This window comes from Musa acuminata, chromosome BXJ1-6 (genome assembly GCF_036884655.1).
Source record: "Musa acuminata AAA Group cultivar baxijiao chromosome BXJ1-6, Cavendish_Baxijiao_AAA, whole genome shotgun sequence".
Classification (NCBI taxonomy): domain Eukaryota; kingdom Viridiplantae; phylum Streptophyta; class Magnoliopsida; order Zingiberales; family Musaceae; genus Musa; species Musa acuminata.
In genome coordinates, this window is record NC_088332.1 from 7,659,982 (window position 1) to 7,687,360 (window position 27,379).

Consider the following 27,379-nt stretch of genomic DNA (forward strand, 5'->3'; position numbering starts at 1 on the left):
ACGTGTCCCTTAAAGCACTCCATCTCCACCATCCGATAGTCCCTGTAGCAATCAATGGCCACTTTCCTCTTCTCTCTCCTCCGCCTCTCGTTTTGTCTCTTCTTGCGCGCCGTCTACTCGCTTTTATGGCTCCCGCACCGGACCCATCTCCACTTCCTCCGCCAGGGCGTCCTAGGCCCGCCCCGCCGCCCGCTCGCAGGCAACGCCGCCGACGTCCGCCGACTTTACGCAGCCGCTCAGGCGGCGCCGCTGCCGGTCTTTAGCCACGACGTGGCCGGGCGCGTGGTGCCCCACTACGCGGAGTGGTCGGCCCGTTTCGGCCGGACGTTCGTGTACTGGTTCGGGACGCGGCCGCGGCTTGCGGTGGTAGAGCCGGAGCTGGCGCGGGCGGTGCTGACGGATCCCACCGGCGTCGGCGCGACAGCTGTTCGGGGAGGGGCTGGTGGGGCTCAAGGGGACCAAATGGGCCCACCACCGGCGAGTGCTCACCCCGGCCTTCAACATGGAGCGCCTCAAGGTCCCTTCAAATCTGCCTCTCTCTCTCTCTCTCTCTCTCTCTCTCTCTCTCTCTATATATATATATATATATATATATATATATATATATATATATATATATATATATATATATATATATATATATATATTTGATTCATACAATTTGATCGTGTGTTTCAATCACCCGAAAAGATTGGCCTGTGCTTTGTCCAACTTCAATCCTACCGACTCTACGACCTTACAGATAGAGCCAATTGCAAAGAAGTTTATCAGGAACTTTGGACATAGTGCCATAGTCTTTACTGCTTTTCCTTTGCTTTTGCCTTAAGAAATGCTTAGGTTATTTTTAGCATGACAAAAGGGCTAGGTATAGCTTTGCATTTCTGTATCATGGCTTATATTTGTAGCTGGTACATTTCGTTGAATAGCTTTAAACGGCGATGCTTGATGCAAGTCATGCCCTTTTTGACTTTTGGAACATCTTATCTTTTTTATGTTTTATCATATGAGGCATGGATGTGAACATCTGACAAGATGACATGCCAATGCAAGAAATCCTAGAAAACTATTTCAGCTTGCCGACATGTATTTTTCTTGCCTTTGGGCAGTATATATTAGTCAAACTATAGTTAAATATCCTTTCATTGTTACTGTTGATGTTTTCTTGGGTGTCACTTTATCTTCTCCCATTATTCACTCTAATTGACTTATCTTGCAGCACCATTCATATGTCTCCTTTAGAGGTGTTGTACTGTACTCCTAATGCACAGACATGGTACTGTACTCCTTGGATTTAGCTTCCCGGTGCTTTTTATTTACTCAAAGTCGCGCTACCATGAAAAATTGTTTATTAGTGAATTAAGAGAGAAAAAGTTGCATTATGCTTTACTGATTGGAGGATAAAGGCTAACTAAATTTTTTTTCTAGCGTTGGGTACCTGCGATTGCCAGTAGCACATCAAGCATGTTAGATGAATGGGAAGCGCGGGATGAGAACAGATTTGAGTTTGAGATAGATGTAAATAAAGAGTTTCATGCCTTCACAGCAGAAGTCATTTCTCAAGTGGCATTTGGAAGTAGCTATGAGGAGGGAAAGCAAAATTTTCAATTACAAGAAGAACAAATGCTACTTGTTTCTCTTGCACTAAGAAGTGTGTATATTCCAGGGTTCAGGTGAGATTTAGTTATTAATTCTCTATCATATTTGCTTGAACTTGAGACACTATGTTTGATATGTTTTGCAAGTCCAATAGCATTCTTAGTGAGAAACATACTTTTCTTGTCACTGACTCTAAAGCATACGTACACCCCCATCTTTAGTAGTTGGACAGGGATAATAAAGATACCCTTGTAAGATGTTAGTAGCATACGTCTTGAGGACTCACATGACAAGATGATACAATTGTAAAAGCCAACTAAAGAAGCTTTTGAATGTGTGCTGATTCTACTGAAAGCAGGGCAATGTAAACAAGGAAAGCATGCTTTATTATTTTAGATACTGATCTATACAGCTACTAGAGAAATTAATACTCATTTGAAATTTTCATACATATTTTGTTTTCCTTTCACTTGTAATGACTACAGTGACATGCTTGTGTGGCACACTTAAAAGTTCATATTATGCAAGGTTCATCGTTTTGGGTATCGGACCTGTCTCAAAGATTTGTTAGATCAATATGTACCAGTCAATATTGGTGTACCAACACATGGTACATTGGTATGTATCGATGTTTCCGGGAGGAAGAAGAAGAGGGAGGAAGGGACGATCGAAAGAGGAAGGAGGAAGGAAGATGGAAGCAAAGGAAGTAGTGGAGGAGGAAGAAGAAAGGAGGAAGAGGAAGAGCAGGATAGATATAGTTACTTGAGAAGTGATTAAGGCAAAGATTGTGCATGGCAGTGTGCAAAGAGGTCACGGCAAGCAGAGGTCGCTGATAGCGGGAGCGGAGGTGTCGGTTGTGGTGAGAAGATGGAGGCAAGAAGTCACGGTGAGAAGTCGTAGCATTGGTTGCGATTGCATGAGAAGCGAAGGCTGCAAGGAAGTGAGATTTAGGGTTTCCCATTTTCGCTTTTATATGGTGGAATTAACCGAGGGCGGTTCGCTTACGGGTTGGCGCTTGGACCTGTACATGTCATCTGTTTTGTACCGGCCTCGGTGAAACATAAGTTGTGCCTTCATTATCATAAAGTCTTCTATTGAATATAATTGTTTAGTAGTTATTTCAGAATCATGTCTATTTTAATTTTCTTTGTGGAGCTATAGAAATATGGTTAGAAAGAACCATGATAATTATCTTCCATGCTAACGTCTTGATTGTTTCCTCCAGCATTCTTCCTAACTTGCTTTAAGATTACTTTGCAAAATCTTATTCTTGAATTTGGGACCACTTCTTCAATATCTACTTTTAACATTACAACAAAAGTCTCATATATGATAATTTTTAGTCTTATCTTAAATACAAAATTCATACCTCAAACTTGAAGGAGAATTTGTAAAATTTTTAACTTGTAATCACTTTAGTTAATTAACTTGTAATCACTTCAATTTATATCATTGGATACCTTTAAGATTAAAAGAGAATTATATAAGATAATTACGAGACCAATAATACTTTATGGATTTGAGTGTTGGGCAGTTAAGGAATAACATATTTAAAAACTTTGTGTTGTCGAGATGAGATGAGAATATTGAGATGGATGTATAGGTTAGTAGGAAAGATAAAAAAAGAAATACTTTTATTCGTGAACAATTAGGTATCGCTTTGATAAAGGATAAGATAAGAAAAAATCATATAAGATGGTATGAGCATGTGGAGCTCTCCGGATACAGTAGTCAAAAGAGGTGAAATGTTTAATGTTAACGGTATGAGCAGAGGTAGAGGATGACCTAAAAAGACTTTAATAGAAACTATAAATAAAAACTTAAATACCCTAAATTTAACTAGACATATGGTTTTTTAAAGATCTCAATGACGGTAAAAGATCCACATAATTGATCTAAAATAGTTGGGACTTACGATTTTGTTGTTGTTGTAATCACTTCAATTTATACATGAAAGATTTAAATGCTTACTCATACTGGATAGTGATACAACATCAAATTGGTTTAAGTGTCTCATTAATTAATAAATATAGAAATATGTTTTCAATCTCAAATATGTTAGTACACTTGCAATCATGTGTTCAAGTTGATAAGGATCATTAGTTGAATCCATTGTTCAAAAGATTTACAACAAATGTTTGATATGTGTTAATCTCGGATGGGCCATTTTCATAGAAAATGGAACCTCAAGTTGGAAAGGAAATTGTTGGTAAATTGTTATGTTGGGTCCTTATGAAAGTAACAGACCTGCAAGCTTGGTGTGAACATAGGTTGAATAAAGTAGTGTCTCATAATCAATGAAATTTAGTCTTCTAATTCTAAGATCTATATTAGGAAGAGTGGTTTGATGCCTTTTTATATTGTAAAGTGAGTTGCTGTCTATTCACTGCTGTATATAAGAGATTTATTAAAAATGGTGCCTTGAAGATTAGTTGCATAGCAAATGAGCTATCTGAAGTGAATTTTTACAATGCATTTTTGCATGTCTGTATCTGTTGCTGTGGAAATATTTTTTGTGGTGGCCAGTTGCTAAATATTGGAACCTGCAATTATGATAGATTACAAGCTATAGAGTAATAGAAGAAACTGTTTTTAAGTGTTTTGCAGAAATCCGTGTCTTGTGTTGATAAAATCTGTGATATGTAACCTTTGTCCAGGAATAAATTGTAAGTACCTTGTGCATTTAATAACTTGAGACTAAGAAGATATTTTATGCACCTCCTTTTACAGGTTCGTACCTACAATGAAGAATAAAAAAAGATGGAGGCTGAATAAGGAAATACGGAACTCTTTGAGAAAGTTGATCGAAATCAATGGCAACGAGTGTGAAAGTTCTAGGAACTTGCTTGGTCTAATGATTTTAGCTAATAAGAATGATGAGGAAGAGAAAATGGGGATTGAAGAAATTATAGATGAGTGCAAAACATTCTACTTTGCTGGGAAGGAAACAACAGCGAACTTTTTGACATGGGTAATTCTTCTTCTTGCGTTGCATGAAGATTGGCAGAAGAAGGCTCGAGAAGAAGTTGTTTGTGTTTTTGGCCTCCATAAACATCCAAATGCAGAAGGCTTAGGCAATCTTAAGATTGTAAGTTACTCTCCCCTGACTACGAAGGATGAAATCTTTATTATTCAAGTTATATTGATTAACTAAACTGAACTTTGGAATACTGATCTCTATTTTTTATATGATCTTGCACCCCTTTGACCACACTCCAAGTAAACTTAGGCCTCATTTGGTTCAACACCATATAATGATACATGAGTTTTATTGAAATGATTGATTTCTAGGATCGAGCTATTTTCTGTACATCCACACATCTCTTATGGATCGGATTCTGATCCATGCCAGTCCTCCTTATCCAAGTAATCAATGAAGTATCATCTCTGACCAGCTCAAGTTCTCATAAACTCTGTTTACTCCATAATGAAGATTCTTATTATATGTCATTTGTAGGTAAGCATGGTGCTGAAGGAAACTCTCAGATTGTATCCACCTGCTGTGGCGCTCAATAGGCTAACCACAAGGAGTGTCAAACTAGGCAATCTTGATGTCCCATCAGGCACACACATTTACATTCCGCAAGTCGTCATTCATCATGATGTTGAAGTATGGGGAAGTGATGCCAATGAATTCAATCCGTCGAGGTTTGCAGATGGTAAAGGACACCATCTTGGTGCCTTCCTTCCCTTTGGGATAGGGTCCACGGTGTGTATTGGCCAAAATCTAGCACTTCTTGAAGCTAAAGTTGCTCTTGCAATGATTCTCCAGCGGTTCGAGTTCACTGTCTCACCCTCTTATGTTCATGCCCCCATGCTGCTGATGACACTCCAGCCTCAGTACGGTGCGCAAGTTCTCATGCGAAAGATTTGATGCGTTGTTCCGTCTTTACTTGCGTCGAATGGCATGTAAATTTTCCAGAAATGTTAACTGGAAATGTATTTACTTGTGGATCACCTAAACTTAATTTGCATGCGACATTATTAATATCAAACATTTGCTGGTAAGCAGCTTGTTGGAATTTGGACTTGGTGTTCCTATCGAACCTTTGTCCAGATCAGATGAATATACAGAAGAAATATTTTACTTGTTTTTATTTTTCGCATCAAATATTCACTTGCTTTCTGAGTAAGCTACATTAAACATTTCTAGGCTGACTTCACAGGAAATCATCTCCAGTGATCTATACAGAAGTGCTTAAGATGTTAGGCTTATCCAACAAGAACAGAATATTCCTCTTGAACCGAAAAGAATTCTTTGAAGGAAAGATGGATAGCTTTAACAACCCTCTACGACATTTGAGAAGGATCAGTTTGAGTAAGAAAGCTTGCTGTTTAAAGAGGAAGATGCCACACTCGAGACGAAAGAGTGCAAGCAAAACAATGCCCAAACTCACTATGCTTGCAAGCAACCCTTCTCCCCTCCACCTGAGTGAGCAACACCGATTGCTCTGGGTATAAACGAGGGAGATCAAATGCTAGTAGCAAGTACTTCAAAGCAGCAACGATGGCAGCAGAAGCCCAGCAGTCCACTGACAAGATCATCAACTCATCCTCCACCAAGGCCCCCAGAGATGCTGCCCCGACCATAGGAGACAGGGCCTTCAAAGGAGCAGGAGACCTCATCAAACTCCTCCCGAGCGGGACTGTCTTCCTGTTCCAGTTCCTCAGCCCTCTCCTGACCAACACAGGCCACTGCAGCACCGTGAACAAGTACTTGACCGGCGTCCTCCTCTTCGTCTGCGGCTTCTCCTGCTGCTTCTCCTCCTTCACCGACAGCTACGTCGAGGACGATGGCAAGATCTACTACGGCGTGGTGACCAAGAACGGGCTGTGGCTCTTCTCCGACCCCAAAGCCGGCACAAGGGACCTGTCCAAGTACAAGCTGAGAATGGCGGACTTCGTCCACGCCTCCCTCGCGCTGGTGGTGTTCGCGGTGGTAGCGCTGCTGGACGACAACACGGTGTCGTGCTTCTACCCGTCGTTGGTTTCGAAGGAGAAGACGCTGGTCATGGTGTTGCCTCCGCTAGTGGGCGGCGTCGCCAGCTTCGTCTTCATGCTCTTCCCCAACAACAGGCACGGAATCGGGTACCCTCCATCGAGAACCACCACCAAGGACACTTGAGTGATGCCAAGAAGACAAAGTGGCGTTACAGTCCGAGTCCCTTCAAGTAAACTACTGCTCTGTCTCGCGTCTTTAGAGGAGAAGGAGAAGGAGAAGGATCCTCTCCTTTTCCTCTTCTGATTTGTTGGTTTATTGTGTGCGCGCCACAAACACCTCATCAGTTCATCTTCTGCAATCAATATTGGTTTCTACTATGTTTCATTTAACATACATACTCATGGTTGGATTTGAAGCCACCACCAAACCACATTGAGACAACAATTTTTACATAGATTAAAATTTATTCTCTAATTTTATTTTTCCCCCCACCCATCAACATATTTAATTTAATACGTGCTTCCAAAACTCGCACGAAACAAATGACAAATTCGGATTTGATCTCCACGCCATCTCATTCCAGCCGAAGCAACCGCCGCAGGTCCCTGGTGGCCGAGCAATCCACCACGGCCGCCGTCGCCGGGGATCCTTCTTTCCTCCTCGAGAAGCGCGGCAGCGGCAGAGCACGAGGCGACGGCGAGAGAACGAACCCGGTTGCCGCGTCCATGTCGTCCGGAAGCAGCGGCGCGGCCACAGGCGGCAGAAGCCGAAATTCCCTGGGGATCGTGGCCGGATCCGGACCCAGCGGTTCCGCGCCTAACACCGCGCGGTCCAAGTCGGCGACGGGAGTGGACGTCGGCTCGCCCTTCTTCGCCATCATGGCCTCCAGTGACTCGCCCCGGCGGAGGATCGTCACCCGTCCCATTGCCAGACGGGCTGCGCCAGCGAGGGAGCGGGGCTTGGCCGGCTCCTTGGGGGAGGCGTCCCTCCTCCTGCGAAGGGGCTTGTGGTTTCGGAGGGTGGGGGAAGGGCGGACGAGGCAGTCCTGGGGGCGCAACACCTCGGTTCCCATGGTGGCGATCTTTGGCGACGAACTCGAACAGAGAATCAGAGGGAATGACGACCCTATCGACTTCAACCCTCTGTCCTTACTCTTCTTCTTCTTCTTCTTCCCCCTCCTCCTCTCGTTTCCGATCCTAAAGAAGGAGAAGAAGAAATCAAGAAGCGAGGAATGAGGGAGGAGCGTCGTCTCGGGGCTACATTTATGGACTCCATCGCCATCGCCCCGCGCGTTAACGCCGTCCCTTCAAAGCAAAAGGTACTCCTCCTTTCCGTAACGCCGTTCGTTCGTTCGTCGTTTCACATTTCCATAATAAAAAAAAATCTCTTAATATTCTCTCAGCATTAATATCAATTAAAACCTCGATCATAATTAATTATAAGGCATAATTAAAGTGAAAGCATAAAAAATATTGGCCCCACTTGATTGTGACTTGTTGGGTATAACATTGGGGTGGCACCTTCGTGGAACTTGTATTATTTTGACCCAGCGCCACGCCCCATTAATTAATTAGGTGGTGAGTAATGCTGTCAATTTGTTTTCTTCTCTCTTTTACTTTGAATAAAGTATATTGACAATAAGATATCGGAAAGAAAGAAAGATAATGGTGTTGCGAAAATGTGCTCATTCTGTCGTTCTTTAATTAGGCGTAGTTAATTTGGTCAATTATTGTATGTCCCTGACATTAGCATAGCTAATTATATTTTTTTAATAATTAATTATTTTTAGTATATTAATTTTTTATTTTTAAAAATTATATTGAGATCTCTATACTTATTAAAGTGAAATATTCAATCTCGATTCTGTTGATAAAAATACCCGTAACATTTATCATTGAGACTTTCGCAACTACTTAAATTTTTATATTTTATTTATTTAATTATAATTACACGAGCAAGTAACTAAAGCTACTGGATCTCTTTTAAATAATATTTTTTAAATAATATAGAGTGGAATGATGTAAAAAGAAAAAGAAACTTAATTATCTTTTAAATAGTAATCGATTTAGGCTTCAGTATGAAGGCATCTGCATTTTTTTATCTCAATAAAAGATTTTTTCTGTGAAAAAAATATATAATAGCATGTGTTTTTCGAGTCTTCCATGTGATTAATATGTCGTTGAACGAGATCTAAACTATTTAATTTGGCGTTGACCGTTTGACCGCGTCTGTATGAATCTGACCATTTCGCGTGGATTCATTCCAGCTCTATGATTACATCTTACTATAAGATAAAAGTAAGATAATATATTTTTGAACACATATAAAGTATATTATGTACATTCTTGTACGCTTTGCACGATTTTTTTTTCATTTTAAGTCATTCACTGGCAAAATAATATATTAATTTTGTTTAATTTTTAGGATAAATTATTGTAAAAAACTTGGGACTTTCTCATGTCCTTTTTTTCTCGAAAAGATATTTTCTGTTTATCAGAATCTTTTTAAGTGTCTATAACAATATATATATATATATATATATATATATATATATATATATATATATATGTATATATATATATATGTATATATATATATATACATATATACATATATATATACATATATATATATACATATATATATACATATATATATACATATATATATATATATACATATATATATACATATATATATATATATACATATATATATATATATATATATATACATATATATATATATGTATATATATATATATATATATATATATATATATATATATATATATATATATATTGTATGTTATAGATTGGTTCATAAAGTGAATCGGTTATCATTGTGCTATGCACTAATCTAATTTTCCATAAACAAGATTTAAGATGTAACTTTGTTTTTATACTTTCAGTATAAGTCTATTAAAACATAAATCATATATAAATATTTTTATTGATTTAAAAATATGAATCAGATATTGCTTGGATTATCTTATCAAATAATTATTTTAAATATTATAATAAATAGTATTATTTGAAATTTGTGAAAAAAATATCACCCACAAAAGCTAATAGGCTTCAAATGGACTATGCCCAATAAAAAAAATTCACATATGGAAATAGAATCTTAAATAGAAAAAGAAAGTAAGGATACTTTTATATTAGTTATACTACATCTTTATATGGTGTAATCAAGCACTGTATTATCATTAAGAAAAAGGGGTACTTTGAGGATTATGATAAATTAGATATGTACTTTAATATATATAAAAAGATACCTCTTGTGAAAAACTAAAATAGATAGAAAAGCCTTTTCGAGGAATTTGTACCAAATTTTATACTTCCACTGCAATCCAATCATTAGGACATCAACAAATCACTACCGTCCGTACCCATCCTATCTATGATGCCATGGGATGACAAAAATGGCACAACTGACCCGCTTCTGTACGTGACTCGTGAATGGAGAAAGGAGTGGTACCCCGGTGGGCCACCCGAAAACGAGAAACAACAGGAAGTTGCAGTACAGATCCCGGTTGCGTGCAGCGAACCCATCTTTGGAGTTCCCTCTACAACTCCGGTTCCGCTGCCCCGCCGCTGCACGGCTCTTACCGTGTGCCCCTGGCTTGGGCGGGCCTGTAGCGGGTGTCGTAGGAGCCTGGCAGATCCGACCCAAGATTTCGACCTGTCCACCATTAATCCAATTGAAACTGACGGGTGGGTTGCTGAGACCCACAACACCGGTATCGACTCTAGGCACGACACATGACATGGCACATGGTACGTATCGGAGTGCCTTAAGTTGGGTACTAAATCGCAGTTTGTTTAAATCTTATTACGACCTGGATTAGGGCCAAATTTCGGGTGCGGACTTCTGGATTCGTCTCTATCGAGATCCGATCCAACGAGACAAATGACTGCCAGCGGATCATCGGAAGCCCTTTGGTGATTATTGTATAGGAGGCAGAGAGAGAGAGAGAGAGGACAGAGAGAGAGAGAGAGAGGTGAACACGAAAGCAACGGCGAAGAGGGAGCGGAAAAAAAAGAAAAAGGCGAGAGAGAGAGAGAGAGAGAGAGATGGTTTTGGTATGGTTTTTATTTGTTGTTGGTGGTGAATTGGGGGGGTCGAAAACGTGAGGAAGAGGAGAGATGATGATGACGGCGGTGAAGTCAAATCGTGCAGCGAGGAGGTGAAGAGGAGGAAGAGAAGGGGACGCAGGATTGGGAATCGGATGGTATTGGTCATCGGCGGTGGGAGTTGGCGATGGGCGGCCGGGGGACGGTGGGCGGTGGTTGGTAGCGGAGGAGGAGGACGAGGAAGAGGCGAAAGGTGGGAGGCGGGGGGATGAGGAGGGGGAAAGGTAAGAACGGCCTGCTTCCGAGCTCGTTGCGGATCATATCGTCGTGCCTCAAGACCGTGTCGTCAAACGCGGGGTCCGTCGCGAGTACCGTCCGATCCGCCGGGGCGTCCGTCGCCGCGTCGATCGCGGTGCCGGCAGAGGATGAAAAGGACCAGGTCATTTATTTTTAATTAAAATACAATTTCTCCCCCTTTGCTTGCTATTGGGTGAAAGATTGGTGTTCTGGTTTGTGGGTTTTTGATGTTAGATCTAGTGTCTTGTTAGTTTGATCGGTTTGTGATGGCATGTTGTTGTATGATTTGGATATTGTTTCTTTTATGATCGGATATACTGTGATGCACGGGAGGTAGTTGATGGGACTTCGATTTGTGGCTCTCATGTTTCTTGATTATCCAAATGGACTTTGATTCGTGGCGCTCACGTTTCTTGATTAGACAGGTTTGTGGTTGTCAGGTTTTAGCGATTTACAAGAACAGATTTTTCCCCAAGAAGTTCATTAGGAGGAACTGGGAGTTGGCAGAGCTAGTTGTTAATTGTACATAAGTAAAATTAATTGAAAGGTGAATGAAAACCGTCATCCATCTGGAAAAAAACAAAATTATATCGACCACAATAACCTTAGGGATTTCTAGGGCATTTTATTATAGTAGAAATGACGGCTTGTCATTGTCAGGTTTTAGCAATTCACAAAAACAGCTTTTCCCCTTAGAGCTTCATTAGGAGGAACTGGCAGTTGGCAGAGCTAATTGTTAAATGTACATAAGTAAAATTAATTGAATAGAGAATGAAACTTGTTATCAATCTGAAAAAAAAAAAAAACAAAATTATATTGACCACAATGTCCTTATGAATTTCTGGGGCCTTCTTTTAGTAGAAATGATGGCTTGTGGTTGTCAGGTTTTAGTGATTCACAACAACAGCTTTTTTCCCCGAGAGCTTCATTAGGATGAACTGGGACTTGGCAGAGTTAAGTGTTAATTGTACATAAGTAAAATTAATTGAATGGAGAATGAAAATTGTTATCCATCTGAAAAGACAATTATATTGACCACAATATCTGTAGGGATTTCCAGGGCATTTTGTCATAGTAGAAATGATGATTTCGTGTTCATGATTTTGACATGAATGACTCATTTGATTCTTGAAAAACTGAGGAAAATATGTCCTTTATTGATGTCACTCAAACAATTAATAAGGGTTTGCATGTCCATTTATTTTGATCCTTGTATTTCTCCTTTTGTGTGTATTTGTTCATGTATGTGAGTGCATGCCTGGAGTTTGGTTAGGTCAAGTTTTTGACACTATGAGACACAAAATTTGATGTATCTGTGTATCGTCGAGACTAGACACAATTTTATGCGGTCAGGTAGGTTCTGTTTTAAGTAAACATCATTTGGGTTGAGTCCACTAGACTCTAATTTCAGGTTCTTTATTTTCCGCCAATTTCTTTATATTTTCATGATTCCTCTTTTAGGTATATATTAGGAATGTTTTAGAGTTGCATTTTTGTGATGGATTGTGAGACATTATTTCAATGTGGTTTTGTATTGGTTGTCCTATTAGGTCATTGGGATTTGTGTTTAAGAATATGCAGAGATGTTTTTTTCTTCAATGTGATTTTATATGAACTTTTTAAGAGAAGGAAAATATTGTTCCACAAGTTTAACTTCACAATTCTCATTGAGTTATTATCTTTTCTGAATACAAGAAGCAGTTTGATTGCATATGTAACATTTCATGTTGAGTAGTTGCAATTTTAGTGCTGCATTTCTTGGTTGAAATTAAAGCTAAGTGACCCCTTAAATTGGATTCTTTTCCTGTTACTCAGTGTACCAAAAGGTAGGCTCGTTTTCTAGAATTCCGTGAGAATAAAATCGTTGACAGGTCTTTTTTTCCCCAAGATCCTTTACCAGGTATATTTACACAGGACTTCAAGTTCTGGCTTATAATTGAATGTCAAACTTTAGTGGTGGCGCTGGACCACTGGTATGGCTTTGGTACATGTAAGCTGTTGGCAGATAGAAAGCTGGACTTATACATTAGTGTATGGACTAGGTCTTTCGTGATTGTTGGTTGACTACTTCAAAATGTCTTTGTAGAATTAAATTATGTGTATCTGAACCACAGGAGAGTGGATTGTGCATCCACCATGCATGGGCTGATATCTCAATGTTTATTCCTTAATATGCATATATAAACATTGGAATTAAATTATATATAAACATTGGAATTTCCATTTATGACATTTACAAACAGAAATGACACTATATCTTTTTTCCTTGCAATGATGAAGAATGTGCCAATTAAATCTGGCCTTGTTAAGTTGGTTACAAATGTATATAATGATCCTCTGTAAATGCTATAAAATATCACATGATCTACAAGCAGATTAATACAGATTTTTTGTGCCTGTATTTTTTCCACAAGAAAAGACTGAGGAAGCTTGTGAATGGGGTGTAATTTGTTTAGTATGTATAATTTGTTTATATTAACAATTTAATCTGTGCATAGGAAAATTTTCTGTGATGTGCATGCCTGTAGAGTAACATATGTTTTAACTTGATTATTTTTTTTGTGCTGTATTTGGTTACTATAAATTATTTGTTTGTTGAGTTTGGTTAAGTCTCTTTGGTGTCACATTCCTTGTATTTGGCCAGTGTCATCTCCAAAATATTGTTCATGTTATACATTTTTACACTTAGTATTCTTAGTTTCTGATATGTAAATTTTGATTGTGAACATTTATTGATTTAACAGGTTTTATGGGCTGGCTTTGATAAGCTAGAGCTTAGTCCATCTTTCTTTAAGCATGTTCTGCTTCTTGGATATTCAAATGGATTTCAAGTGCTCGATGTTGATGATGCCTCTAATGTCTGTGAACTGGTTTCCAAGCGTGATGGCCCAGCTACTTTTTTACAAATGCAGCCCACGCCCATTAATTCTGAAGCCACCGAAGGATTCAGAGCATCACATCCTTTGCTGTTGGTTGTTGCTAGTGATGAGACTAATGGCTCAGGTGCGGTCCAAGGTGGCCGTTTGAGTGCATTGATCAGAGAGAGCAGTAGTGAGCCTCAGGCAGGAAACTGCATCTCATCTACAGTTGTTCGGTTCTACTCGCTCAAGGTTCACAGTTATGTTCATGTTCTGAGATTCCGCTCTGCTGTACATATTGTTCATTGCAGCCCCCGAATAGTTGCTGTGGCACTTGCAGCCCAAGTAAGAAAGCCTTTATTTGGATAATTATGTTGATTTGAGGTTATCAGATTGATATAGTAATTTATCCTTTTCGATTTCTGGAATTTGTCTTGGCAGATATACTGTTTTGATGCAGTTACTCTTGAGAACAAGTTCAGCGTTCTGACCTATCCATTACAAGGTTCAGCCGGTGTTAACATCGGTTGTGGTCCGATGGCTGTTGGTCCTAGATGGTTAGCTTATGCTTCCAATAATCCTCTCATATTAAATACAGGTCGCCTTAGTCCACAAAATCTTACTCCCTCTCCAGGCGTAAGCCCATCAACTTCTCCCAGCAGTGGAAACTTAGTTGCCCGTTATGCGATGGAATCTAGCAAAACATTGGCTGCTGGAATAATTAATCTTGGAGATATGGGTTATAAAACTTTATCAAAATATTGTCATGAGCTACTTCCTGATGGTTCTAGTTCTCCTTTGTCATCAAATTCGATCCGAAAATCTGGAAGACTTCCACCAACAGCACACCCCAGTGAACCTGATAATGCGGGAATGGTGTGTATGTTATCATAGCTAGATGTGTGTTCCCACAAACTCATATTTGCAGGCACTCTCTCATACTAATGCAGACCGCTTGCAGGTTTGAGTTACATATGGTACTTTTCTGGGTATATTGATGATTTTTTATGGTCTTCTTCTGCAGGTTGTTATAAAAGATTTCATTTCAAAGGAAGTCATTTCACAATTTAGGGCTCATACCAGTCCAATATCTGCTCTCTGTTTCGATCCAAGTGGTACTCTTTTGGTTACAGCTTCAGTACACGGGCACAACATAAATATTTTTCGGATTATGCCAACCCGTATACAAAATGGTTCTAGCCCAGCAAGCTATGATTGGACATCATCACACGTTCATCTTTACAAGCTATATCGTGGACTAACAGCTGCTGTATGAATTTAAGAATTCTCTTACCATAATTTGTAAGGCAAGCAACGTGCCATTTGTTTAAGACATTTGATTAATTTCTTTCTTTTTTGATACCAGGTCATACAGGATATCTCCTTTAGTCATTATAGTCAGTGGATTTCAATTGTTTCATCTAGGGGTACCTGTCACATATATGTTATATCACCTTTTGGTGGTGATGCTAGTCTTCAACTGCAAAATGTTCCCGGTGAAAGATCAATTCTTATTCCTAATCTCACAGTGCCATGGTGGTCCACTTCATGTTGCATGATCCATCAACAGTTACATCCACCACCACCTCCACCTTCGGTTACATATTCTGTGGTCAGTAGGATAAAAAATGTTAATGCTGGTTGGCTGAGCACAGTTACCAATGTTGCTGCTTCTGCAGCAGGGAAAATATCTGTACCATCAGGTGCTATTGCTGCTGCTTTCCATAATTCTCTGAACCAAAATACTTTACCAGCTCCCTCTAAGGCCAAATCCTTGGAACATCTTTTGGTATACTCTCCATCTGGTCATGTCATACAACATGAACTCCTTCCATCTTCATTTGTGGAGTCTTGTGATAACAGCTTGAAAGCTGTACCTGCTCCTCTTTTGCAACTTCAAGATGAAGAATTATGTGTAAATGCTGAGCCAGTTCAGTGGTGGGATGTTTGCAGAAGATCAAATTGGTCTGAAAGAGAGGAAGATGTTTCAAGAATTATCCCTAATAACCAGAAAAATAGTGAGACAGTCTTGGATTCTGGAGATTGTGAAGACAATGGAACTTCATATTCTATGACAACTGCCAATAGTTTATCTGGAATGGAATCAGTGAAAAGTGAAAGGTCCCACTGGTACCTTTCCAATGCAGAAGTACATATTAGCGCAGGAAAGATCCCAATATGGCAGAAATCAGCGGTATCCAATTTTATTTATTTATTTTGTAGTTCATAAAAGAAAGAAAAATTCTTCAACTTGGTTTGTCACTTATATTTCCCAATTTACATTGTAGATTTGTTTTTGTGTGTTGAATCCATCAAAGAGTATTGAAGGTTTTGGTAATGATCTTACTGGTGGAGAAATTGAGTTTGAAAAGTTACCTTTCGATGAGGTGGAAATAAAGCGGAAGGATTTGCTTCCGGTTTTCGAGCAGTTTCACTGCTCCAAATCAGGCTGGAATGATAGGTAATGTTTAAAAGATATCACCGCTATTCACATTAATCTAAGGGTCTTGATCAAGTTTGATACTAGTTTTATCCTTATAGACTTACTACATTATGATAAAGGCATCATCAAGAAGTTTATGTCCTGATCTTTTCTTACTGTTTATTTAATATTTAATGTCATAAACTCTTTGTACTTGACCTTGAGTATATCAATTTCAGCAATGTGTTGAAAAGGGATAGGAATAGAGACATACTTTAAAGAAATAAAGAAGGTGATTGTTCGATTTATAACTGGAAATATATCTTCCTTTTTTTTTTCTTACAAAGAATTAGCAGTGAAGATGGGATTTTATCCAGGACATCACCATCAACAGTCAAAGTTTTCATAAATATATTCAGAAATGTCTTCCCCACACACCATGAACTTTTACTATTGACTCCTATAATATACTTCTGTAGATGTTTTAACATGGCTTGCAACATAAATGTGATGCTGTAGGTCTTAATTGGACATGTTTGTCTTATAAAATGATGGTCGTTTGACTTGATTTTCCATTTCTCATTATCATGCGATCAGTCTTTTACAACACATATCAAGCTAGAGATTTTTTTGGCTAGGATAAGGTCAACAGGACTTGGAGTTGGATCCTATCACACTAAATTAACTAATTATTATTTGTTTTATTAACAGTTAACATGAGCGAATGAGAAACTGTGGTATGCTGGGTCTTTAACCTAAAAAAATAATAAAGATCACAAAAATAGAATAGACTTTGTATAAAAAAAATTTATTTGTAAGAAGAGTCAATAGATAATGCAGCAAGTAACTGATATTCAGTGCCAATTTACTCCTCAAAGTACATGCAAAATTTGTTACACCTCTCTTAAGTTGCAACTTGCAAGTATTATGAAATGCTGCTGCTGTTTTAAATGTTGAATTCGTATGTATCCTCTTATGCTGTCATTATCTGCTTACAAATATCCACTTGATAGTGGTTCAACTGAGTTTGAAGTTTGAACTAAGGCTTAGTAGTGCAGACTAACTAATCTACTCTTGATTTATTGCTTTGTTTTTCTTCTGTCATCACTATGTCCTTTGTATGGTGAAAAAGAGGGGTATATTTAAGAGGAAGAAAGGGGAAGGAGAGAAGAAGTCTATCCTTTAGCTGCTTCTGGATTGTGGTTCTCTTCATTCTCTAGTACGAATACAAATTTAGGTTTCATATCTGAACATAGTATTCGAACTTAAAATCCTATATTATGTGGGTTGTTGTCTGCTTCTTCACTTGGCTGCAGCCATCTAAAGACAAGTTGCTACATTCAGCAGAAATTATTTTTTGTATGTTCTGATCTAAACATTTGTTTCCATCAACAATGTAGCTTAAATAAGATCAGAAGAAGCTGCATCCTCTTTTAGCTGCAGTTAGGTTGTTGTGACTTAATATCTTATTGATGTTTTAACACTTGACCTCTGAGATCGAAAGATTATTTTAACTTTTTCTAAAGTGGGTTCCCCCTCTCCTTTGAGCCATAGTTCGTCGTACCGAGGCAAAACGCTCGGTATAGGTGGTACGTACCAGTCTGATAAGGGATCGGTATGAGCGGTACATCAGTATGCCCCTTGTACCATGTGTTAGTACACTCAGTATGACTCAGTACAGCTTGATACATATTGTATCGACAGCTGATTGGTACACCGGTACGAACCAATAACGCAAACCATGCTTTGAGCAACTTGTACAACCACAAAGCTCTCATACCAATACAAAAAATAAATTGCATAATGTGGATGGTCGAACTTGGTATAATACAGTAGGAAATTGTGACCATAGATGTATGTGTGAGGTTGATGCTATCTTAAATATGGCTTGAGCATTGGCTCTTGCATAACAAAAAAAGAAAAGAAATATAACAAAGAAAGATTGAACAATGGATGATAACCATCACAATTGTGTAATCTGACTATTCCATGATTTACATTTTTGCAGGGTTGTAGGTGGATATCAGACCTCATCATCAGGGTTTTTTCAAGCCAAAAATGAGTTTGCCAGTGGTACCATTAATGGTAAATTTGGTCCTTCTTCTTGTCCATATGTATCAGATTTCAGTAAGAATAACTTATAAATATGATGAAATTAAGATATGGAATTTGGTAACCAGAAACTCATTGGTGTCTATATGCTTATTCTAGGGTTGAGAACCACACAAGGTTTGTTTGATAAAGGAGGGCCTTATGGACCTGTTAGCTTGCAATCAATGACGAAGACTATTTCGGATGAATCTGTTCATGGTTTGTCTTCGATCGTCAGCTACAACATTGCTAGAACATCAGAACTTGATGCATCGGCTACAATGCCTATAAAGTGCTCTGTGAATGGCTGCAGTCCACTTCATTCAGAAAACAACGGTAGTTATCCTGCCAGTGATGACTCGGTTAGTAATGGTGTATCGACAAGTAGCCTGTCGTGTAATGGTAAATTGGTTGTAGATAATCACTCTTTGAATGGTAGCGAGAGCGGTAGAGTTCCAAAGGCCTGTACTACCGACGTCCACATGGAACAAGATGGAATTTCTGATTCGCACAATTCAATGGAGTTTGAGACATGTTTCAACGAGGGCTATTGTAAAGTATCAGAACTCGATGACTGCCGTGAGTTAACTGAAGCTGTTACAGATGCAGACAGCAACAGCAGCCACTGCGAGAGAGAAAAGCCTGATGAAGATGGGGACAACGATGACTTGATGGGATGTGTATTTGCTTTTAGCGAAGGTGTGAAGTCAAAGTTCTGTCTTTTGTTATCATCACTGAATCTTGGTTTCTCTATGGTCTCCCATTATTCATTATCTTACCTTCTGATGATGTGGAACAGGTTGATGACACTTGATGATGTGGATGAAGTGCTACTGTTGCATTTGCTTCCTTCTATGATGCCGGAGATGATGGTGGTTTCAAAATAGGATGTTGTAAAAGTAAATTTCTGTGCTGGACGGACGGCTGTTCGACGTATGAACTGAAAGCTCTCATCATGGACCTCTAGAGTAACAGTTCTCTTTCTATTTGATTCTAATTTGGCAGTAAAAAAAGTAAAAGTACTGTTTATATGATTTAATGCAACTGATCGAGAGACCCAGAATTCAGTTCATGAAGTGGGGGGGAAATGGTAGTTGGAAGTCTGCCTGTCGAGCCACCTTTCCATCCACTATTACTGTACATTCTGTATATTTGGATGTTTAATTCATGCAGTTGGACGTGCATCCCTACAGAGAGGAGCCCTCCATGTTTACATGTACATAACTCTTTGCTGCTGTTAACGAGTTGTAAGGGGACTCGCGGTGGTTTACTCTTCTATTTTTCTTTTTCGTTCTTGATATATGATATCAACTTTAAACTTGTATTGTTTCATGTGGATCATCCGGACTCTTACCTTATTTGTGAGAATAAACTGTAATTTGTTTGTTCTGCATATTCGTTCTTCTTTATCTTTTATTTCCCAGCATTATTGAACTTGGAACTTCCGTCATTGTTCAGCGTCAGATTCATCCACTGAGCTCACGACAGATTGACCAATTTTTGAACGCCTACAAGACGGTGTTAGGCTTGTATTTGTCATTATCAGACATTGTCGAAACCTATAAAATCATTTACAGAACTTGCTTCTTTATATAGGTCGTCTTACATGCATGCATAATCAAATTAGGATATTAGGTACTACGAAGGATAGATAGATTCAAAATAATAATAATAATAATAATAATAATAATAATAATAATAATAATAATAATAATAACTGAGATATTATAAGCACCTTTATGAGGACCACTTAGGTTAGTTCAATTTAGGATAAATTTTCTTTAAAAAAATTTTCTAATTTCAAAAATGACAAATTACCCTCAACCATTCCTTTGTCCTTCTCTCTTTTCAAACCCATTACATTAAACCAAGTCAATTTTTGAAGTGGTTTTTGTTCCAACGTTATGGTAAATTCAGCTTAAATTGATTAAAATTTTAAAAATAACATACTTTTATACTTTCAAAAAAGTAAAACAATTGATCCATATAGTCTGTATAAGTTTTTTGAAATTAAAATAAATATTTATCATTTATTGATTTATTTAATAACTTTAATGTTATTCATCTAAAATATGCAAATAATAAATACCATTATATTATGTTGCCTTAATATTCACTAATTATCTTTATATACAACTCGTAAATCTATTTCCTCCCGAGGCGGAGGCGAGAGCGATCGAGAGAGGAGGAGGCGACGATGGCGGACTACCACTTCGTGTACAAGGACGTTGAGGGAGCGAGCACGCAGTGGGACGACATCCAGCGGCGCCTCGGCAACCTGCCGCCTAAGCCTGAGCCCTTCAAGCCCGCGCCCTTCTCTCCCGCCGACGACCCCGACCTCGCCCCCAAATCTAAGGCCTGGATCGACGACCGCACCCCCGCCGAGCTCGACGAACTCGAGGACGATCCCGAACTCGATGACGACCGCTTCCTCCAGGAGTACAGGTAATCTTAGGGTTTTCTTTTTCCTGGTTCCCTGTTTGGATCTCTCTCCCTCTGGTGATGAATTGGGGTTTCTATCGCGGCGGGAGCCTAGGAAGCGGAGGCTGGCGGAGATGCGGGAGGCGGCAAAAGTTGCTCGTTTCGGGTCAGTGATGCCTATCTCAGGCTCGGATTTTGTCCGGGAGGTGTCGCAGGCACCCGCAGATGTCTGGGTCGTTGTATTGCTCTACAAGGACAGGTGTGCCCCTCGTTCAAATGTCTAGATTTTTTATGACATCCTGACTTTTTTGTTGCTTGATTTGCTACCTGGCATGTGTCCCTTCGGTAGGAGTTCAAGATTTTCTTCACAGATCGAATTGCCTGCGTCTCCGATTTCCTATCCTTTGCCAAACTGTATCGATCTCTCTGGATTCTTGTGTTTCTCTACTGACATAGTTTGTCCACTGGATTCTACCTTTTGTTTTCCCTGTTCTTGAAAGTTTTCTACCTTGATGAGCGCTCAACCGTCTCTTTGTTGTGATGTTTTGGGTGATTCAGAGCATTTCTAGTCTGCTAGAATTGCCAGTGATCCCGCTTATATCTGCGTACAGTATGTTGAAGATCGTGCACCGTTTTGAACAGGAATAATTTGTCCATTTGCGTTGATTATTACCTTTTATGATAAATTCAGATATTGGCAGTCAAATCATTATGTACTTTGAGGAATCTACCCAGGATAAACAATTATCTTTTTTCAGTTTTTATTTGGTTCTTTTAATTTGGTGACAGTATACAAGATTGCGGGTTACTCCTATGTTGCCTGGAAGAGCTTGCTACGAAGTACCCAGCTACCAAGTTTGTTAAGATAATCTCCACGGAGTGCATTCCTAATTACCCAGATAGAAACCTTCCAACCATTTTGGTGTACAACAATGGTGCTGTCAAAGGAACTTATGTGGGGTTGCATCAATTTGGCTCCCGGAGATGTACACCTGAAGGTATCTTTTTTTATTGTGTATATCATAGAGATTTTCTATCTAATAAACTGCCTGAGTTTATAAGCTATATTTTTCTCGACTACTATTTGCCTAAACAAATTTGGAAATTTGACATTCCCTATGTACCCTCGAGTAATTATATCATTAGGATGCTTGTCTTCATATGCTTGTCAGTGCAATTCTTTTTAAGGTTTTCTTGTTCTTATGTATTGATTAAAGAGTTCCCGTTTCGGAGAGGTCTTTCCATGATGATGATCAGAGACCCATTATAAAGAGCTCATTGTCAAGGCTGTCCAATAAAAATATAATTATAAGAACTTTGATTGATATATAATGGCTTGGCAAAAGAGGCTAAATGGTTGTTAATGAGGAAACGTCTGAGCCCCAATACTTTAGGTTTTAAAGCTAGACAGATGCATATTTAGATTTGTAATAATGAGGGAAAGAAATATTATGGATTAGATGATATTAGCAAAATGTTACAAACTCCATGCACTGTCGCTTCTGGTCTTAGACACAGTGAGTTTGTCCACTTGTCAGCCATCATATATGTGGTTGTAGCATCATAAGGATATGGTTGTCATCGACTGGCAAAAGAAAAAGGTATCGGCACCTGGATATGTATACATACTGAGTTTTCTTGTATGCTTGAAGCATGTGCATGTATGTTGTGCTTTTGCTTATGTGGGCGCATGAATTAACCACCACTTGGATGCATTTCTAATATAAAATTGAGTCACTAGTTGTGATTTATGGTTGTTGGATTTTGATGTGGAATTATAATGAGATAGTGCGACAGGAGTTCCTGCAGCAGATAGCACACATCATCTACTTCGACGTGTGAACCCCTTCTTTTTTTTTAGAACTTTCCTCCGGCATGTAAATTTTTCGAGTCCTCAAGTCTGTGTTACACTAGTTCAGTTGCTGTGTTGCACACCTATCTAGAATCATATGTCACAAATGCAAGTTGCAATTTCAAGAGTTAAACGATATTCCTGATGTTATATGTCTGATGATTGCACACATCTGCTCTCTTCCAATTCCCATGAAGATATATTGCCATTAACTTGAACGCTTGACAAATTTGCTATTAAACAAAATGCTATTAGAAAAAAGCAACCTGTTTGTCTAGAGTTGCTAATGAAGAAAATAATGAATTCCCTAATCTTTATTATACTTATAGCTGTTCTTTCTTTGTTCAGCTATCGCTTTAGCCCTTTGCCAATCTGACCCGGTGCTCAATGATGGACAAACTGAAAGTAGTTCGAGGGAGGGCATCATAAGGGGAGTTCAGAAGAGGTTCATAGAGAAGTTTGTAGCTGATCACGAAGAGAAAGAGGATGATGACTACAGTGATTAGCTTGAACCTTTTTCCTATGGCATTTCTGCTACAAAGTACTTAGAAAAGCTTTGTCATGTGTGGTTTGCAACAAGAGGTTCTGAATTAATTACCTGTTAAACTTAATTTTGGATTTCATCCATTCGGAGTCTGTTTGTCAGCCTGTAAAATTTAAGAAAACCTAGCATGCGGAGAGGGTAAAATGGGATTTGCATTGAAGAGGTAGCTTGCATCTCTGGTAACTGGTGCAAACTTGAATTTCATCCTCCACCTTGCATGAAGAGGCTTTCTCTTTCTTCTTTGGTTAGGTTTTGTTTTACATGTGAATGCCTTGAATGCATGTACTTACAAAAGGTTTCTTCAGTACTTAGCTATGTAAACTGCATGAGAACATCTGTTTGGCTTCTATTTTATCACATGAGATAGTTATTTGTTTACTACAGGTGTGTTCTGTGTCAATGTTGGTTATGAGGACAAAGCATGACTGTCATGACTACAACTGTTTGATGTATTTCTATCTGGCTGCAAATTCTACAACAAATGTTTTCATTGTCTGTTGTCATATGCAATAATATAATTTTCTTCTGGAATTTTTTTTTTGTTTTTTTGCAAATTGTAGGTGATGCACATGGAATTTGATGTTAGTATCTTACTAGCAGTCAACTTCTTTACTAATTAAGCTAACTAATGCCTTCATAATCTTCTTGTTTGTTCATATGTATCTTTTTCTTAATTCTGTCGTTTTCCTTTAATAGCCTCCTCTGTTCTTGTGAACATGTACAATGAGCAGGCGTGTACCCGAGTTGATCCTGCGCCAGCATGAAATTAAAAGGTGTGCAACCCAACGCCAAACTTCAAGCTTATCCTTTAATTACAATGAAAAGCCTTTCGGTATCACTAGACACCGTCGACAAAGACGATAGTCGCACGCTCCCATGCGATCGCCCTGCGCTTCCTTCTATAGCACTGCCTGTTTCACGCTGTCACGCCTCCCACCGCCGACGTACCCTTTAGGCTCGTCGTTCGACAGACATACGCGACAGACAGTGGGCCCGAGTGGGTCCCAAAATATGAGCCACTCTACTCACGGATGATGGATGAACAAGTCTTGAAAAAATAAAGGGCTGTCGACGTCCTCTTGTTTTGCCCTCTTTCACGTGAATGTCACGTGCTAGGGAGGGTAAAAGAGGGAAAAAGCGGTGGGATAGGGGAGAAAAGAAGACCGTTGCCTCCCGGCGCCCAACCTACCTTACACATCGGCAGATGTTCGCATAATTTAATTATCGCGTCGATCTTTTACTCGGGCCACTCAACCACCGAACAGCTGCACGTTTTTTCACACCTTCTCGACCCACCCGTCAATCTTACCCTTCTTGCAATCGGAAAAGAGAGAGGCCCCCCCCGAAGGGCCCCTTCAGTCCGATCACCAGTAAAGTCGTGGTTGAGTCAACTAACACTACAGGACGATGACGCGACACGTACCAGACCGCCACGTGTCTTGACAACTCGACTGACGAGTAGGTTTCACCCGCGGCTCACGTGGGATTCCGAACCACCTGCCTCGGACAACCGTTTGCGAGCCCGAACCAGACCCCCTGATATATATATAATGTTCATAAATAAATAAAAAAACAATAGAAAAGACCAATAATACAAAAAAAAAAAAGGATGATGCTTCTTCGCCTCTACCGTGGGATGAGCGGCTTGTTGGGGTGCCGGCATTGATTTCTTCTTCCTCCCCAAGCCAACATCAATTACCACAGTAGAAGAAAAAGAAGGAAGAAGAAGAAGAACAAAGAGCTAAAGAAGCCACCCGCTCCAGGTTAAGCTTCTCCCCCAAGTCTTCTTCCTTCCTCCTCTCTCTTCGCTCTTTCTCTCTCTCTCTCGCTCTCTATCATTCTCTGTCCCTTTACAGATCCGCCATTAAAGCGCTCACGCCCCTTCCCCACGAGAAAGCAAGCGAGGAGCAACCAACCAAGCAAAGCTGTAGTCCGCCTTGACCTTTCACGCACATCCACGACCACATCCCTCTTCTTTATTAGTCCCCTTCCGCGCTCTGCTTCAAGAACCAAAGAAAGAAAGAGAGCAGAGCAGACCGGAGCAAAGTAGATGATGATGGCGATGATGGTGGAGCGATGCTGCTGCGTTCGAACTCACCGTTTCTTGGCTTTGTTCTTGCTGCCACTGGGGTTCGCATTGTTGGCGTCTTCCAGGGACGTGGTGGGAATTCTGGACCCGGTGGACTTCCTGGCGCTTCAGGCTATACGCAAGGGCCTCGAAGACATGCCTGGCTCCGATTTCTTCTCCGACTGGGACTTCACGGCCGACCCCTGTGCTTTTCCGGGCGTGTTCTGCGCTGGGGACCGCGTCATGGCCCTCGCCCTGGGCGACCCCCGTGCCGGCTACCCCGGCCTCCAGGGCAGCCTCGACCCCGCCCTCGGCCGCCTCTCCGCCCTCGCCGAACTCTCCCTCGTTCCCGGCCGCGTCACGGGCCCGGTCCCCGACGAGCTCGCCGGATGCCCCGACCTCCGCTTTCTCGCTCTCAGCAAGAACCTGCTCTCCGGCCCCATCCCTGCCGGCCTCGGCGCCCTCCCCCGCCTCCGCACCCTCGATCTTAGCTACAACCAGCTCTCCGGTCCCCTCCCCGCCTCCCTCACCGCCGCTCCGACCCTTTCCAACCTCATCCTCTGCCATAATCAGCTCTCGGGCACCCTCCCGCCTTTCCCGGACGCCGCCTCCCTCCTCCGCCTCGACCTCAAGCACAACCAGCTCTCCGGCCCCGTGCCGTCGTTGCCGCCATCCCTGCAGTATCTCGCCCTCAGCCACAACACCCTCACCGGCCCCGTGGACACCGTGCTTCCGCGCCTCACCCGGCTCATCTTCCTGGACCTCAGCTCCAACCTGCTCGAGGGTCCCATCCCCGGGTCCGTGTTCGAGTTCCCGCTCGCGGCGCTCCAGCTGCAGCGCAACGCCTTCTCCGGGAAAGTGGAGCCGCCGCAGGAGGACGTGGTCATCCCGGTGGTGGACCTGAGCTACAACCGGCTGTGGGGGGCCGTGCCGCCGCAGCTGGCCGCCGTGGGTCGGCTCTACCTCAACAACAACCGGTTCTCCGGGGAGGTGCCGAGCCGCCTGGTGCAGGGGCTCAGCAACGGGATGCAACTGCTCTACCTCCAGCACAACTTCCTGACGGGTATCGAGATAGGGCCCGCGGCTGCAGCCATCCCCGTCGGTGCGTCGCTGTGCCTGCAGTACAATTGCATGGTGCCGCCGTTCGACACGCCCTGCCCACTCAAGGCCGGCACACAGAAGATGCGCCCCGTCTATCAGTGCCCCGACTGGAGAGGCTGATCGCCCACAGCCGCCACTGCCGGAGTGGGCCAAAGAATCAACCAGGGGAGGGATCAAAAGAAACAAAGGTAAAGAAAAAAGAAGTATATATATAAATATATACACAACAATAATATTCTTTTATTAATTTTGGGTTAGGGAGGAAGGAGGAAGAAGAGTTGCTGATATATATTTGAACAGTGGGTGGTAATTTTGGGATGGTTTCTGCTGCTTGATCAAGCTGTTGTTTTGATTGGTTATTTGTCTTCTTAGTTGGTGTGTGCATAAGGTATGAAATTAAGTTGTCATGTAGAGAGAGAACTTATATTGCTGTTGCATGATTTCATGGGTCTCTTGAAGTACATGATATCTGTTTTATATTCTATCCAGAATTTATAGTTATTCCTTGTTTGGCTTAGGGATGATTCTGACTATTTGTGGGCTAAGTTTTTTCTTCTTTGTGTCCATGTTAGCGAAAAAACCTTCATTTGTATCTATCATAGCATCTTCATTCCACCTAAAACATGTAATACACTGTTTGTAGTTGAGCAGACTAGCAGAGTGTGCGTGTGTGTGTGTATATATATATATATATATACAACAACTCATAGCTAAGCATTTCTTATTTGCTTTGAAATTAGTCAAAATGTTGATTTGTATGCGCTAATTCCCTTCAGTTTGATGCAACACATTTACCTAATGTGTATGATACAAATAAGTATAGGACAAGGCTACCTACTTCTTTGTGTTCATGCTACAAAATCTTAGTTTCTGCATGTTTGTCTTCAGAACACCTACTAAAGTTCATGCACTGTATATGGCTGAGCAGACCATGACAACATATATTGTCTATTGTGTATGATCTGTTGTACTGCATATGGTTAAGCAAATCATTGCAACAACTTTGCGCAATGTGTATGACTGCATTGACTATAGAGATCAAGTTTCTCATGTGTTCATGTTACCAAAATCTTGGTTTATACATGTTACTGTCTTTTATTCAGGCTGTGAA

At 40.5% G+C, this 27,379-nt stretch overlaps 5 protein-coding genes and 1 pseudogene across 8 annotated transcripts; 5 read left to right on the forward strand and 1 right to left on the reverse strand.

Annotated features, from left to right (window-relative positions):
• The first annotated feature begins 52 nt into the window (after positions 1 to 52).
• LOC135675986 (cytochrome P450 734A1-like) lies at positions 53 to 5,693 on the forward strand (annotated as a pseudogene). Its single transcript, XR_010514096.1, has 4 exons — positions 53 to 517; positions 1,426 to 1,670; positions 4,327 to 4,684; positions 5,054 to 5,693. The product of XR_010514096.1 is annotated as a cytochrome P450 734A1-like (transcript).
• A 218-nt stretch (positions 5,694 to 5,911) lies between these two features.
• LOC135675987 (protein DMP2-like) lies at positions 5,912 to 6,915 on the forward strand. Its single transcript, XM_065186704.1, has one exon. It carries the CDS (start codon positions 6,104 to 6,106, stop codon positions 6,719 to 6,721), a length of 618 nt encoding a protein of 205 aa, XP_065042776.1. The 5' UTR covers positions 5,912 to 6,103; the 3' UTR covers positions 6,722 to 6,915.
• A 197-nt stretch (positions 6,916 to 7,112) lies between these two features.
• On the reverse strand, positions 7,113 to 7,610 carry LOC135675410 (uncharacterized). Its single transcript, XM_065185563.1, has one exon. It carries the CDS (start codon positions 7,608 to 7,610, stop codon positions 7,113 to 7,115), a length of 498 nt encoding a protein of 165 aa, XP_065041635.1.
• Positions 7,611 to 10,519: 2,909 nt separating this feature from the next.
• LOC135675988 (autophagy-related protein 18g-like) lies at positions 10,520 to 19,675 on the forward strand. 2 transcript variants are annotated; one of them, XM_065186705.1, is made up of 9 exons: positions 10,521 to 11,053; positions 13,656 to 14,114; positions 14,211 to 14,645; positions 14,794 to 15,039; positions 15,136 to 15,963; positions 16,058 to 16,230; positions 18,200 to 18,276; positions 18,403 to 18,981; positions 19,082 to 19,675. In XM_065186705.1, the coding sequence occupies exons 1-9, from the start codon at positions 10,883 to 10,885 to the stop codon at positions 19,084 to 19,086; spliced, it is 2,973 nt and encodes a 990-aa protein (XP_065042777.1). In that variant the 5' UTR covers positions 10,521 to 10,882; the 3' UTR covers positions 19,087 to 19,675. The 2 variants fall into 2 exon arrangements, with proteins under 2 accessions (XP_065042778.1, XP_065042777.1); XM_065186706.1 differs by lacking the exon at positions 14,211 to 14,645 and having other exon boundaries at positions 10,520 to 11,053.
• Positions 19,676 to 20,419: 744 nt separating this feature from the next.
• LOC135675989 (uncharacterized) lies at positions 20,420 to 23,477 on the forward strand. The gene is made up of 4 exons (XM_065186707.1): positions 20,420 to 20,727; positions 20,819 to 20,962; positions 21,493 to 21,701; positions 22,904 to 23,477. The coding sequence occupies exons 1-4, from the start codon at positions 20,480 to 20,482 to the stop codon at positions 23,059 to 23,061; spliced, it is 759 nt and encodes a 252-aa protein (XP_065042779.1). The 5' UTR covers positions 20,420 to 20,479; the 3' UTR covers positions 23,062 to 23,477.
• Positions 23,478 to 24,683: 1,206 nt separating this feature from the next.
• LOC103987292 (leucine-rich repeat receptor-like protein FASCIATED EAR2) lies at positions 24,684 to 26,789 on the forward strand. Of its 2 annotated transcripts, none has more exons than XR_010514097.1 (2): positions 24,684 to 26,456; positions 26,527 to 26,789. XR_010514097.1 is itself a non-coding variant. In XM_065186708.1 (2 exons), the coding sequence occupies exon 2, from the start codon at positions 25,150 to 25,152 to the stop codon at positions 26,386 to 26,388; it is 1,239 nt and encodes a 412-aa protein (XP_065042780.1). In that variant the 5' UTR covers positions 24,684 to 24,862; positions 24,956 to 25,149; the 3' UTR covers positions 26,389 to 26,789. The 2 variants fall into 2 exon arrangements, 1 of the variants encoding a protein (XP_065042780.1); XM_065186708.1 differs by having other exon boundaries at positions 24,684 to 24,862; positions 24,956 to 26,789.
• Positions 26,790 to 27,379: the final 590 nt, after the last annotated feature.

Coding starts and splice junctions, on each gene's coding strand:
- LOC135675410 (XM_065185563.1), bottom strand. CDS start 7,610: ATGGGAACCGAGGTGTTGCGCCCCCAGGACTGCCTCGTCCGCCCTTCC.
- LOC135675989 (XM_065186707.1), top strand. CDS start 20,480: ATGGCGGACTACCACTTCGTGTACAAGGACGTTGAGGGAGCGAGCACG. Junction 20,728..20,818: donor CGCTTCCTCCAGGAGTACAG/GTAATCTTAGGG, acceptor GCGGGAGCCTAG/GAAGCGGAGGCTGGCGGAGA. Junction 21,702..22,903: donor CCGGAGATGTACACCTGAAG/GTATCTTTTTTT, acceptor TTCTTTGTTCAG/CTATCGCTTTAGCCCTTTGC.
- LOC135675988 (XM_065186705.1), top strand. CDS start 10,883: ATGAGGAGGGGGAAAGGTAAGAACGGCCTGCTTCCGAGCTCGTTGCGG. Junction 14,115..14,210: donor CTGTGGCACTTGCAGCCCAA/GTAAGAAAGCCT, acceptor TTGTCTTGGCAG/ATATACTGTTTTGATGCAGT. Junction 15,964..16,057: donor CAATATGGCAGAAATCAGCG/GTATCCAATTTT, acceptor TTTACATTGTAG/ATTTGTTTTTGTGTGTTGAA.
- LOC135675987 (XM_065186704.1), top strand. CDS start 6,104: ATGGCAGCAGAAGCCCAGCAGTCCACTGACAAGATCATCAACTCATCC.
- LOC103987292 (XM_065186708.1), top strand. CDS start 25,150: ATGATGATGGCGATGATGGTGGAGCGATGCTGCTGCGTTCGAACTCAC.